Source organism: Amyelois transitella, chromosome 11 (assembly GCF_032362555.1).
Source record: "Amyelois transitella isolate CPQ chromosome 11, ilAmyTran1.1, whole genome shotgun sequence".
Classification (NCBI taxonomy): domain Eukaryota; kingdom Metazoa; phylum Arthropoda; class Insecta; order Lepidoptera; family Pyralidae; genus Amyelois; species Amyelois transitella.
The window spans coordinates 2,088,641-2,102,883 of record NC_083514.1 but is presented as its reverse complement, the minus strand read 5'-3'; the positions used below and the strand labels follow the sequence as shown (position 1 = coordinate 2,102,883).

General features: G+C 36.0%; 1 protein-coding gene across 1 annotated transcript in view; it reads left to right on the top strand.

Moving 5' to 3' along the window:
• Positions 1-760: 760 nt before the first annotated feature.
• Positions 761-14,243, top strand: part of LOC106135150 (netrin-B) — a 152,957-nt gene continuing 139,474 nt past the window's right edge. Inside the window, exon 1 of the mRNA XM_060946506.1 lies at positions 761-1,848. Coding sequence (XP_060802489.1) covers positions 828-1,848 — 1,021 coding nt within the window. The 5' untranslated portion in view covers positions 761-827. The remainder of the gene's footprint in view (positions 1,849-14,243) is intronic.

Here is a 14,243-nt window from a genome sequence, read left to right as displayed (position 1 = left end):
TATCAGTAGTAGAATTATTAATGTTGTTACACCACACTGTCACGTTATGATAGCGGGGGATGTTTAATGAATTAGAGTCAGCAAAATAGAGTTGCATTCAGTAATTACTAGCGGAGGATGGAGCGGGCAGCGTTCACATTAGGACACTTTTAGAGAGATTTTATGCATTAGCGATAAGTCCGCCTTTGTGCCATTTCTGTGTGTTTTTTGCTGTTTTACTCTTATGGTGCAATAAAGAGTTTTACCTATCTAACTATCTAAGTCTATATATTTTATACCCGTAATAAAAAAAAATCTGAACCTTTTATAAAAAAAAAAGTATTTCTACACGAACAGGGTACTAATATAAAATTTAAAAAATTAGTCAAATATAGGCTTTTTAACTTTGTAACTCTAGTAAGTAATAGTTTTTACAACCTTCTACATACTTAATAATATCGTAATTTTACTTTCCCATATACTAAGAAAAATAGTAATATATTTTTTAATTACTTGTTAACTCTACCATAAAAGGGATTATAAATATTGTGTTACTACATATTGTGTTTGGATATTTAATTACTAACTTAAAACAGTGAAATCTTTACCAAATATCTAGACTACAACAAATGCCACTATAAACAACAAAGCCTCCAATAAAAAAAAAACTGAAAAAAACTTTCTCCAAAGTAGCTCAATACGTACACGCACAAAGCTCTCGGTAGCGGAGCGGAAAGCTCGCGCGGCGCCCCGCCACGGCAGTCTGCCGGCGGCTGCCCACCGGACCTGACGTACCGGCGCGATAGCATCCGAAAGTTTGTGACTTTACGCGAGTGTTGTGAGTGAACATGCTGCCCCGCGCGGTGACCCTCCTCGCCGCCGCGACGCTCGCCCTCACCGCCGCCCCCCCCGACCCCTGCTACGAAGAAGGACGCCCTAAACGATGCATCCCTGACTTCGTCAACGCCGCCTTCGGAGCCACCGTCGTCGCTTCCTCCACCTGCGGCAAGAGAGGCCCCGAACAACTCTGCGACCCCCCAGGAGATCAGGACCCCGACAACGCCTGCAGGATCTGCGACGCCGCCAGATCCGACCGGAAACACCCCCCCACGCACCTCACCGACCTCAACAACCCTCACGATGTCACCTGCTGGAGATCCGCCGCTCTGCCACCCGCCTCCTATAACTCCCCTCGTGATAACGTCTCCCTAACCCTTTCCCTCGGAAAAAAATACGAATTGACCTACGTCAGCCTCCAGTTCTGCCCGAAAGCGGCTCGTCCGGATTCTGTTGCAGTTTACAAAAGTGCCGATTACGGTGTGACATGGCAACCGTTTCAGTTTTACTCGAGTCAGTGCAGGCAGGCGTACGGAAAGTCTAACAGAGCTACGGTGACCGCCGCCAACGAGCAGGAAGCTAGATGCTCCGACTCCCATAGGTTGGCCGGCGACAGTAGCGCTGGTGCTCGATTAGCCTTCAGTACCCTGGAAGGTCGTCCGAGCGCGGCTAATTTCGACGTATCCCCTGTGCTGCAAGACTGGGTGACAGCTACGGATGTAAGAGTTGTGTTCGATCGTCTGCATATGGTGAATGAGGGGGATGAGATTGATTCCAAAAAGCAGGCGGCTCCGGGGACGCAACATTACGCCGTGTCTGATTTCGCTGTGGGCGGTCGATGCAAGTGCAATGGACACGCGTCGCGATGCATTCCAATGAAGGCTGGTGAGGTGTCGAGCGTCGGCGGGGTGCAGCAGCTGACCTGCGAGTGCAGACACAATACCGCCGGGAGGGACTGCGAGAGATGCAAGCCCTTCCACTTCGACAGGCCCTGGGGACGCGCCACGGCGAGGGACGCCAACGAATGCAAAGGTCAGACCTTTATTTATTTATGCGCTATTCTTCGAGAGCTTCTCGTTTAGAATTCATTGGAGTCTCAACATCGGTTTCATGTTTTTGTTCCTTCACTTTTTCTAGGATAATTACATTTCTTCTCCGAGAGAATGTACTTGTTTTATGAGCAATCTAAAAACAAGATTGTTTTTACAAGACGGACAGCAGTGAGAATTTCTAGGAGTGTAATATTTATTTCATGTAATGATACTCAAATAAATTAAAGATAAGATGAGATATAAATTATCGCGTTTGTTGATGTTCCTTTTGTGTTGTATCTTGTTTCCCGAGGCACGAATTCTGTTGATTACTCTGAAATTACATCTTGTATGAAACAATACTACCTAATTTACGTTTCGTTTAATTAGGTAATTCATACAAGTCGGGCCCTTCGTACTTTAATAAATAAAAGCAACGAGTACTTATCTCACAAAAAGGGAAGCGAGAGTTTCCTTCAATCTTAATTTAGAGAATAATTAATTGTTTTAGATAAGGTAATTGTCGTACACAGAAATGAGTTTTTGGGGAGAATAATTATCAACAATGATAAAACTGAATTACTTAACAAAATTAAGAATTGAGATATAATAATTGAATATTTATTGCTATTAGGTAACTGACTAATAGAAACGTAAAAATATGAAATGTTCCAAACAGGACAAGATCGTAAAGTGAGCAAGTAATCGTTATTGAATTTAACCAAACTACCTATAAAAGTTGGTATGGAGTCGTAAAAGTTAATTATGTGATAGGTTCATGCGCAATAAATCAATTGAGAGAAGGATTCTGGCCACGGAGGGATTCAATTTAAATTTAACAAATAGACGAATGCTTGGGAGAACTCAAAGCGTCGTCAATGGTCGGGTCTATTTTGTAAAGAACCACTGTTAAGACCAGCTTATTGAAACATTAAAGTCGTTTTGGGAGGAAGCGAGGAACATAAATTGTACGGTTCGAACTGATTTCATAGGTTATTGAGATTTAAAAATTGTATAGACGATTTTGAGTTACACAAATAAAAATAAGTGTAACGGCCGGTTATTTCGAATATTTGTTTGAAAAAAAAAAAAAACTGACCTTTGAAAAAAATTGAAGGCTGACACGAGATCATATAGAGATATTTTATATGGCAGTAAATTTAATTTCCTATAACTAATTATAAAAACAATAAATACATGAAGAAAGGAGAAAAAGTAAATTAAAAATAAAGTACATTCCACCAGAATATGATTGCACAAAAGCAAAACCAAATAAGAACTAACGGGAGTATTGAAGACGATGATAATTTCAAAACACCCAATGAACAGCTAATCTATTCAAAGACAGACGAGACGATAAGACAAAAAAGAAACTTTAATCACGCACCGATTGACAATAGCCGTGGCTAATCGCACACATTATTTCGGGACATTAAACCGAGTACTTCTATCTATACGTTATGTACAGTGTAATTAATTTTGGACCCTCCACCAAGATCAGACGATCGGTGAAGAGCTCTCCACTAAGCTCAGCTAAGGATATTGGATACAAAACAAATACTTAGCACTGCTTACGTTTTGAAAACGGAGGTTGGATACGAACAACTTGAGACTGCAAATACAAAAATAGAAGAATGAAAACAATAACATTGCCAGTAAGGATATTTACAAACAAGTAATAGAGAGTAGGATTTTACTAGATACTAGATTCTGCTTGATGCGACCTCTTGTTGTTGATGAAGACTAATACGATAGAAAGGGAATTAAATCATTCATTTTCTTAAGTTACTAATTATAAGAATTGTTCTTTTTACTATTTTTATAATTAGTAGTAGTTTGTGTGGCTGAGCTAACATTGTTTTTCCATATAACAAAATCACAGCTTTATTAGCTAGTTAAATTATATTACATCATAATATTATGTAACTACCAAAACAAACCGAACGCGGTAGAAATTTGTAAAGTTGGTGAGTTCCCGTTGGAGATTTGGGAACCTTTGATTGTTCTGACTGGCAAATGAACTTTGATCTTTAATATTAGGTTTGGGGTGATACGAGGGTTACCAGATACTAGAATTATACATACATACATACATATGGTCACGTCTATATCCCTTGCGGGGTAGACAGAGCCAACAGTCTTGAAAAGACTGAATGGCCACGTTCAGCTATTTGGCTTAATGATAGAATTGAGATTCAAATAGTGACAGGTTGCTAGCCCATCGCCTGAAAAAGAATCCCAAGTTTGCAAGCCTATCCCTTAGTCGCCTTTTACGACATCCATGGGAAAGAGATGGAGTGGTCCTATTCTTTTTTGTATTGGTGCCGGGAACCACACGGCACTAGAATTATCGTTATATAAATATACCATTATGTATACTAATGTGTATTATATTTACTCAAAATCTCGTTTAGTATGACAGTATGATTAGCAAGATTGGAAGAAATTAAAATTATAGTAATAATTAATGTTTTATCTTAAACCGCTTTAGTAGAGGCGCGCCACGGTTTCGCCTGTTGTACATACATCGCCTAAACACACCCAGAAATATAATATGCTTTCTTTTTCATGATTTCTTTATTTGCTTATCAAATGTATACTGGGAAATAAATAAATATGTCCGATTTCTGATTAAAATTGAAGGAAAAATACATTATTTCTTGTAAAGTTTAGATGAAAATAACAAAAATGCCTCAAGCTTGTTCCAATCAGGTTACTTAAATCAGAAAGTTTTGTTTCCTAACGGGCTCCGCTTGGGACGAAAGTTTGCATGCATAAAACATTACAGTTTATCCGAATTAGCACACAGACATTGTTTTACCCAGCGCTGGTCTTGACTATGAACTTGATAATAGCAGGGAATGCCTATTGGAACTAATATACCTGAGAATTTGTGAACTTGAAATTGATTTATACTCTCCGCCAGCGTAAAACGATATACCCTCAAATTTCCATTCCCTCTGGGATTTGGGAGAAATCCTTTCTTAGCGCAATCCTAAAATGATGAACCGACATATCAAATTTGCGATGCCAAATAGCAGACCATTAGCCCGCTGGTCCAACGACATAAAACCACGCCTTGATAAGCCAGAAAAACCTTTGATCGAGTTAGGTGGAATGATATTAGAGAAGCATATGCCCAGCAATAAGCATTCCCAGCAATGGGCGAAACATGCTGAAGAAGAAGATGCTAAATTTCAAATCTCTAGTACAGCGGTTTCAGCTGTGCATTGATATGTTTTCAGGCAATCACCCAGTCACATTTTTCTTTATACATTTAGAACATAAGATGAGATGATGTAGGGGTTGTAAGATTATGACCCATAGTTATAGCATCTAGACAGACGCCATTCACGGCTTTCACTCAAACCACAGTGATATAACGACGTCAAACGACTCATTTCATTTAGATTAATAAATTACAACAATTTAAGAACGATTAAAAATGTGTTTCTATTTATTTCACTGTTTACTATTTTCACCCAACAAATACAATTTTGCAAATGGACCCCACATTGAAGAAGCGCAACTGGTTTTATTATGATTAATTATATTTATATTGACACAAGTGATTCGCAAAACACAAAGGATATCTTGTTGCAAATTGAATCCTAGGCAAAAACGGGTTTAGTTTTTACAAGTCTACAAAATCAAAACTAGGAGGAGTCATTACACGCTGAGACTTTTCACATTTTAGATTACGTTCGCTTGATTTTTTAATCTACGAGTATTTTGTTTGTTTATCAAAGGGTTTTATTCGTAACGTGTTAGTGATTTTTCTCTTGAGTGATGCCTGGTACTTTAGCATGGAACTACTCTATCTCTTTTCCATGATGCTGAAAACGACAAAGAGAATAAGCATATTTTTATAGTGCAGCTTACCATGATCCACGATATGGACTTGGGATTCCCGAAACGTTACGGAGGTTATAAAGGAGTCGCTTCATATAAAATGATCGGATCGAATCTGGATCGTGGTCAGGTGTAACTTAAAAGCAAGCATTTGACAATAGAGGCCGATAATACTTAGATATTGCAAATTGTCTCTAACTTACTGATATAACATATCGTTATAGTAAGTGCTTTTGACAACCGTGGGTGTAGATTGATAACAATCCATCATCGATTTAATGATACTGCTGACGTTGAAGATATTGATGGAATAATAAATAATGGCAGTGATCCAAGATATAGTGAGTCACAAATGCCATAATAAATTTGAAACTGTAGGAATGATGTGTTGTCGTCTTGCAATGAAAGCAGATGAGAGAATTAAGATGGAATATGAAAATGGTGGATCCTGTGGTAATTCTCATCAGTTGCAACGACACATTCACCAGTAATTACCGCTTCTATATTATTCGGAGTTCGTTGAGTGAGTTAATGCGGTTGTATGATTACAATAAGAACAAAAATTGTTTCCATTTTGGAAATAGTTATTTTCTCTTGGTTGACTTTTCTGGGCGAGAATAGAAACAGTTGGCAAATATGCTGTGTTGTTCTTCGTAACCAGACTTGTATGAAAATATAAAAAGTCACTTATTTTGTCACACCATGAAATCGACGAAATAACCATCTCAGGGAGACAAATTTGATGTACACGTGGGTGGAGTTTGTCAATGTGTCAAAAACAAATCACAGTTTGAAGCTCTCGTAATAAATCACAAAACATGTGCATAAATTGCAAGTAGTGGGAAGTTTCCCTAGGAATGATATGTTTGCACGGACTTAGAAGATTAGCTTAGTTTAGTTAACAAATAAGTATATTGTAAGCAAGCAATGGCTATCATTCCACTTACCGCGATACCCGAATACATCTTAAGCTTCATTTAAATTTATCACTGTAACGAAATAAGTTCGCCGGTTTAACTAATGTTTTTACCTTTTGTGATTTAACAGACTTTATTTTTTGTGTGTTTATAATTTTCTACAGTTTTTTTTATTTAAAAAAGCCAATATTTGTGTCGATTAGTAAAATTTGTGGTCACATGTCACGAGTTTATGGGCGAGATTCGATTTTTGGCAAATTAACAAATATTTTTGTAACTGATTAGTTGAGACATGATTAAATTAGCGAAATGTAAATTTTATTCGAATTACTTTCAGGAATGAAAGCTTACAAATGGTATCGCATTTTCATCTTCAAAACTCCCTATCTTTGTTGTCACTTACTCTGCCGACACTTAGAGCTCGGTCTTATCAAAACAGAAGCAGTCACAGCATTAGTGATATAACCTTCAAAATAGATCCATATGTTGGCATATTTTTTGTTGAACTCTAACATTTGCAAGCTCCAGCTCCTAAGCTTATGCAAACGAGGCACAATCACAAATTGTTCAATTACATAGGCGTAACTTACAGCTATAAAATCGGATAGCAAACACAGAGACAAAAAAGCAAACGCATCCTTGACGCTTGAAAATTTATGGTAATATACCATAAGAGTCACAAATCATAGAGTGCGTGGGCGCAGCTCTATTATATCCGTTTGTTAGCTCCACATTGTGGATTTGAAGGCACAGATAATGTACCGCAGTTTATGAGATGGGCACACAAGAACTTTTTGTTCTGTTTGTTGATATGTTTATCGAGTCTTGCAGAATTAATTTTACAAGGCTCTGTTGCCTGAACGGAGAGTGTTAAAAAATTATGTTAAAAAAATGCGAACATAAACGAAAGCAATAAGTCTGTCTCTTTTCACTCATCATCCTTTTGCCTCTGTTTCTGCATGTACTTACTTACCTTTAAAAGACCTAAAAATACCCTTTTTTTTCATGCGTATAGTGAATTTGCTAATGCCTTAACTCCTTACAAGTAAGCATAAAAGTAAAATATTTTCATTTCTACAATCATTTGCTTGTTTCACACCAATTCCTGTAACGATTTTTTTACGAACAAGGAATATTTATAGACAATGCTATATACATGTACAAACTTTAGGTTGCCTCCTAAAACACCCTTATAAGAATCAATAGCAACTCCAAAGGTTTTAAAAAATCACGTAAGGGTTACAAAAAAAAATTTAATACCTAGCCTCCGCAGCATAACACCCTTTATGTCATTTTTATCGCACGAAAAACTACGGTTGTCTCGCTTTTTATTATGCCGTGAAACGGGACAGCGATAGGTATATAATTCTTCGCGCGATAAAAAAAGTAGTCGCGCGTGCCATGCGACGGGAGCTGGAATCATACTTTATTATTTTATACTGATTCTTCCTGTATAAATTCTTGTATGTTGAGTTGGAGAAGTAGATAGATTTATCTGCCTCTTCAAATTAACATTATATTGAATTTAATATAATTTATTTTAATTTTAATTTATCTAATGTAATGATTAATTTAATTACTTATAAATTGTTAATCAATGTAATTTAATCTATGTATTTCTATTTATTGTAATGATATGTATGAAGATATGGACGCAAGTCTGAAATAAATGATTATTATAAAGTCTATATCAGTACAACAAATCTCCTACAGACGTTAAAATCAATCTGTGAAATGTAAATCGTACAGTTCCTACACGCCAGGAAGATAAAACTAGATCACGTAAATCTCTATTACTGGCCCATTGCATGCCAAGGAGGCTAGGGTTGTCACAAGTCACTTATAATATTTATGAATGTATGTTTATAAGGCATATATTAAATTTGGGATTGATTTGTTGCTGCCGTGTGGCTTTGGGCACTTTAGAGTAGTCCTCCATCTTTCCCATGGATGTCGTAAAAAGCGACCAAGGGAAAGGCTAATAACTTACGATTCTTCTTGTAGGGAATGCAACAATACAAGGATAGCAACCAGTCACTATTTGAATCCCAATTCCATCATTAAGCCATACAGCTGAAGGTGGCTTTGTCTTGAAAAGACTGTTGGCTCTCGCTACCCCGCAAGGGATATAGACATTACTGTATCTACCTATGTATATAAGTTTGGGATTTTTCTTTTTGGCGATGAGCTTTCAACCAACTTTTCAATATCTCTCGACTCCAATATTAAGATTGCGCTGTAAGCATTTAAAAATTAAGTCCTCTTCAAACAAAACAGTTTATCTGTTATTTTTAGGATGTAAGATGAAATTTTGCAGAAGTAGAGAGATTATTGTATTTTTGGCATGAAACCAGACTAATGATATGTGATCTAAATAATATTTGTGAATATTTTCAAAGGGAATAGTTACTAAACTTAGGTTTCTTCTTTTGAGCGATAAATTAGCAACTTCAAAGATTTTTGTGTGTAATAAGTCTTCCTGATGTTCGGGATAAAGACGTGATATTATGTATGTGTGTTTCATCTATTATTAAGTATTTAAATTATATATTTCTTTGATATTTTTGACACGATCAAGTCTATCTTCCCGCTTCTACGCTGATAAGCCGTGCACCATTTTTTTTTTAATTTTGCCAACCCTAGCGAGATCCCAACGGTCAGCGTGTGAACCACACAAACCAATAAAAATAATCCCAGATCCAAAAAGGCCATTGTACACAGACGACAACCATCCTGATATATGGCCATTTGATGCTGTAATAGAAATGTACGCTTCTATTGTGTTCAAAGAACACACTGAAGATATTGCATCATTTTCTTTTGTCGCTTTTGAGTTATGGGTGCACTTTGGTTGATTCGGTGTTGGGTAATTTCTTATTATAAGTTTTTGATGTTAATAAATAATTAGATTATAGATACAAGTCATGTATTTATTTACGAGTGAATGGATGACTAAATTCTGGATAGATTAACTTCTTGGATAGCTCACCGCCTGCAAGAAGAATTCAAGTAGAGTTTTTTAATTAGTCAGAGAAATATCGTGTTTAGACATCAGTATGAAATTTCATTTACAGAACAGAACTATTTGGAAAGAAATATTTGGCAGCAAACAAGAGTAGTAAAAAGGCGAAATTATACTTTATAGAAAAATATGATAGGGATTCTTTAAAAAAGATAAAAGTTTTATATTATTATTATTTATTTATTTTTGGCCAATTTTTTTTTAAATTGACGCAAAGAACTGAAGATTATAGATGCATTTATTTATTCTCTACAACACCTCTCCCATGTTTGCGTATACCTGATGACATCGTGCATTATAAGGTGTTTGGTACGCGGGGTTCGATTCCCGACTTATATATATACCATGCATCCAGCCATAATTTCTTCGGCCTACCCAGCGGAGGCGGCATGGCTAGACTTTATTTTGTTTCCTAGATAACAGGCTTCGGCTGAACATGACCGTATCATCGTAAGCGACTCTCTTGTATTTTGTCAAGTCTTTTCATACAGCATTCTCTGGGAAATTAACTAATAAACCTCGACTCATTCATCTCGGTCATAAATGTGAATATCAAAATTTACAAATTACTGGTCGTAACATTTTACAGTTATTCCGCCATAAAGTAAAATAGAATTTCTTGTATTTTTGCTAATTAAATACATTTATGGTCAATAAATCTGGATAATATGTGTGGTTTGAAAAATCATTAAATTATATGTATATAGATATAAATGTGTTTATGATTGATGTCCCGATTATCAGGCAACTAATTAACCTGGTAACATACATACATACATATGATCACGTCTATATCCCTTGCGGGGTAGACATAGCCAACAGTCTTGAAAAGACTGAATGGCCACGTTCAGCTATTTGGCTTAATGATAGAACCGAGATTCAAATAGTGACAGGTTGCTAGCCCATCGCCTAAAAGAGGAATCCTAAGTTTATAAGCCTATCCCTTAGTCGCCTTTTACGACATCCATGGGAAAGAGATGGAGTGGTCCTATTCTTTTTTGTAATAGTGCCGGGAACCACACGGCACCTGGTAACATTGTTTCGTATTAACATTACCTATGTCTAGGACATTATGTGGTTAAAGCTAAACGATGAAAAAGATAGGTTATGGGTTTATTACTTTGAAGTTTAGCAGTTTACCAGTTTGGCGACATCACTAATGCCACACATCAACTGTCAATCATAACGAACAAAATGACGCGCCCAGCCAATAGCAGCGAAGAGTCTAATTCGCGGAAATAAAGATTTCACAGATTGAAGCATAAATACAACCTCCGACTCAACATCTTCGGAGCCGCGGTTCCCCAGGCATCTCACCTAGCCTGGCGGAAGATCTTCCCTTTGGTAGCGATCGAGCTGAATCATAGCTACAAGGTCTTAAAGTAACCTGCCTAAGATGCACACTTGCTTTAAGTTCGAATCCTACCCCGACCATAACTTATATTGAGTTGGTTTGATTGATACCCTGTACCTTTTTGTGAATTAAAGAAACTTAAACGTATATTACTAATCCTAATTTTGTTCAGAGACTAGTACACATACTATTTTCTGTAAATAAGGAAATTACGACTCTAACTTAACCATTTTATGTGGCGTTAAGGAAACTTATGTATGCAGTGCGGTCTTAAGTTACAAATGATTCAATAAAATACACTGTTTTATGGACGTATGCAGCGATTCGAATGTACTAGTCTGAAAATAAAAAATAAATCGTTTTATTTGCTTTAGTTTTATTGAGTGTTCTTGTTCGAGACTTGCGATGCTAATTCGATATTTCTTTTGAAAAATTTATTTTTACTTTGTTTATTAAGTACCTACGTAATTGTTTATTGGTAATGGAAAATGTTTGTATTGTTCGTTTCGGATTTAAGAATGTAAAATATATAGTGTTTCCCTTAATTGTGAGTCTTAGGATTCTCGAAGAGAATATTTATTTTTTCTTCTTCTTAAATTTAAGAGATTTTAACTCATGTCGGTGGAGTGAATAAGTTATGGAAGCAAAATTTCTTTTATTTGCTTTAGTTACTTTGTAGCTTTTTGTGCAGAACGCCAATTTCATACAGCCCCTTCCTCGCTGGGGTCTTGCAAACTTGTTAGCTTACTCCATCAATATTCATACAAGCATGTCATGTCATGTCAACAGAATTTTCGCAACTGTTTAAATATTTTTAACGAACATAGAGTGGCACGCGCGACGCTGTTTTATCACGCAAATAACTGTCGCTGTTTCGCTTTTTATTATGACGTGCAAATGGGACAGCAATAGTTCGCGTAGTTTATTCAACTGTGTCCTTAAATTATGATGACTATTTGTTTATACGATTTCCTCTGAAACATTTATCTACAAATCGCGATATAATGATGGAATATCGCGACGTGATACCAATCGCCTGTCGTGATCTGTTATGCTGACATGCATCTCATTATCAGTATCAAAATAATTCACATTGAGCGAGTAGAAAGTCGAGTTCACTCGTCTTTCTCAGTATAACGAGAAAATAAACGACGAATGCGACGCAGTTTTTAATCTCGTGATAAACTATCGCTGTTTTGCTTTTTATTATAACATGAAACAGGACGGCGATAGTTTTTACGCGCTTTATTAATACGGTGTAGCGCGTGCTATACTACGGGGCTTTATTTTGTCGTCGCAAAGTGAATGAAAGAAATTTCTTTAAAAATAAATTAGTTCGAAAATTCTTGTTTTTTTTTATACTGATTTTAAATTCGCGATTCGAGATTCGCGTTGCTTTATATTCTTTATAAATAATACAGGTTTTAAACTCTCGATCAAGTCGCTCGGTGACCACGGATCATTGTAACATGATTTGAAATGTCCGAGATAAAATAAACGTATATTACGTGCGCGTTTAATGTTTATAAATATATATTTTTTAAATCTCAATTCTTTCTGGTTTTTTGTTTTCCCAGTTGCATCCTCCGCTATTATATTTGTCCGCTTGATGTCGATTTATAAAAAAGAAATATAATTTTATTACCAGGCTGTTTTTATCCACGGCTTTGTATTGTTTATTATATATGCATCTGAATTTGAAAATGGAATACTTTTTTATTTTAGATCTTTTATTTTGAATAAGCTTAGTATTTCAACTGAATGTAAATCTTAACTTGACCAATGTGAAATGTATCGTGTGTTCAAACATACCTATGACTGTATATTTCTATAATGAGAGTTAATTTGGCGGAAATTCATGTGAGATAGCGTCAATTATAAGATGATTTCCGGTTTCTGATGGTTTATAATGAGGTAGTTAATATTCAGTCTTATTTCTTTAGCTGGTCGCAGTGAGATCAGAATTATCTCAAATATCTAACAAATCTAACTATTGTACTATAAGCTGAATACAAGAATTAAAAAGAAGAAAGAATACTTAATAAATATTTATAATATATTCATTCATATCTACTATGATATTTCGTGGCATTACAGTCTTATTAAGACTGTTGGCTATGTCTACCCCGCAAGGGTAATAGACGTGACGATATGTATGTATGTATATTTCACACCGAAAAGAATATTGGTGGTCAAAGAGTTAAAAGGTACATGATGAAATTACAATAATTATAGAAGGTTACATACATACCTATATATAAAAACGCCATTATTCCTTGCGGGGTAGACAGAGCTGTCTTGAATGACTGGTAAGCCACGTTCAGTTGTTTAGCTTGATGATAGAATTGAGATTCAAATAGTGACAGGTTTTTAAGCATATCCCTTAGTCGTCTTTTACGACACTTATGAAAGAGATGGAGTGGCCCTATTCTTTTTTTCCATTAGTAGAAGATTACATACAATATTATTGTTTCTACTTAATTATAAATACAAAATACACGTTGGTTTTTTATTTGATAGATAGCGACAGATGATAGATTGCTGGTCCATCATCTAAAAGACGTAAACTTTAAGTTTAGAAGACTCTTTATACAAAACAAACAAATCTTAACTAAGTAAGAAGACATTAATGCGCTAGTTTACACCCAAAGGCAGCCATAAATGTTATCTGACCACATTGAGATTTTGGAGATACGTTTCAAGCAATTAATTGTAACACAATCCTGATCAAGGCGAATGCCCCATGTGATTCCCGGTTCTTTAGAATAGGACCACTTTAATTTACATACATACAAACGTACATACATACATATATTCATACATACATACATATACATACATACATACATACATACATATGAACATACATACATATAATCATGTCTATATCCCTTGGATGTTAGACAGAGCTAACAGTCTTGATAAGACTAATAGGCCACGTTCAGCTGTTTGGCTTAATGATAGAATTTAGATTCAAATAATGCTAGCCCATCGCCTAAAAGAAGAATCCCAAGTTTATAAGCCTATCCCTTAGTCGCCTTTTACGACACCCATGGGGAAGAGATGTAGTGGTCCTATTCTTTTTTTTTATTAATGCCGGGAACCACACGGCATGTATAAGATCTAGTGTTTTATCGACTACTATTATTAGTATCTATATATTGCCGTGTGGTTCCCACCACTTTATGAAAACACCACATAAAAGGTGACGACTTATCACGTTTAGATCAAACACTCCGGCGCAGCTCAAT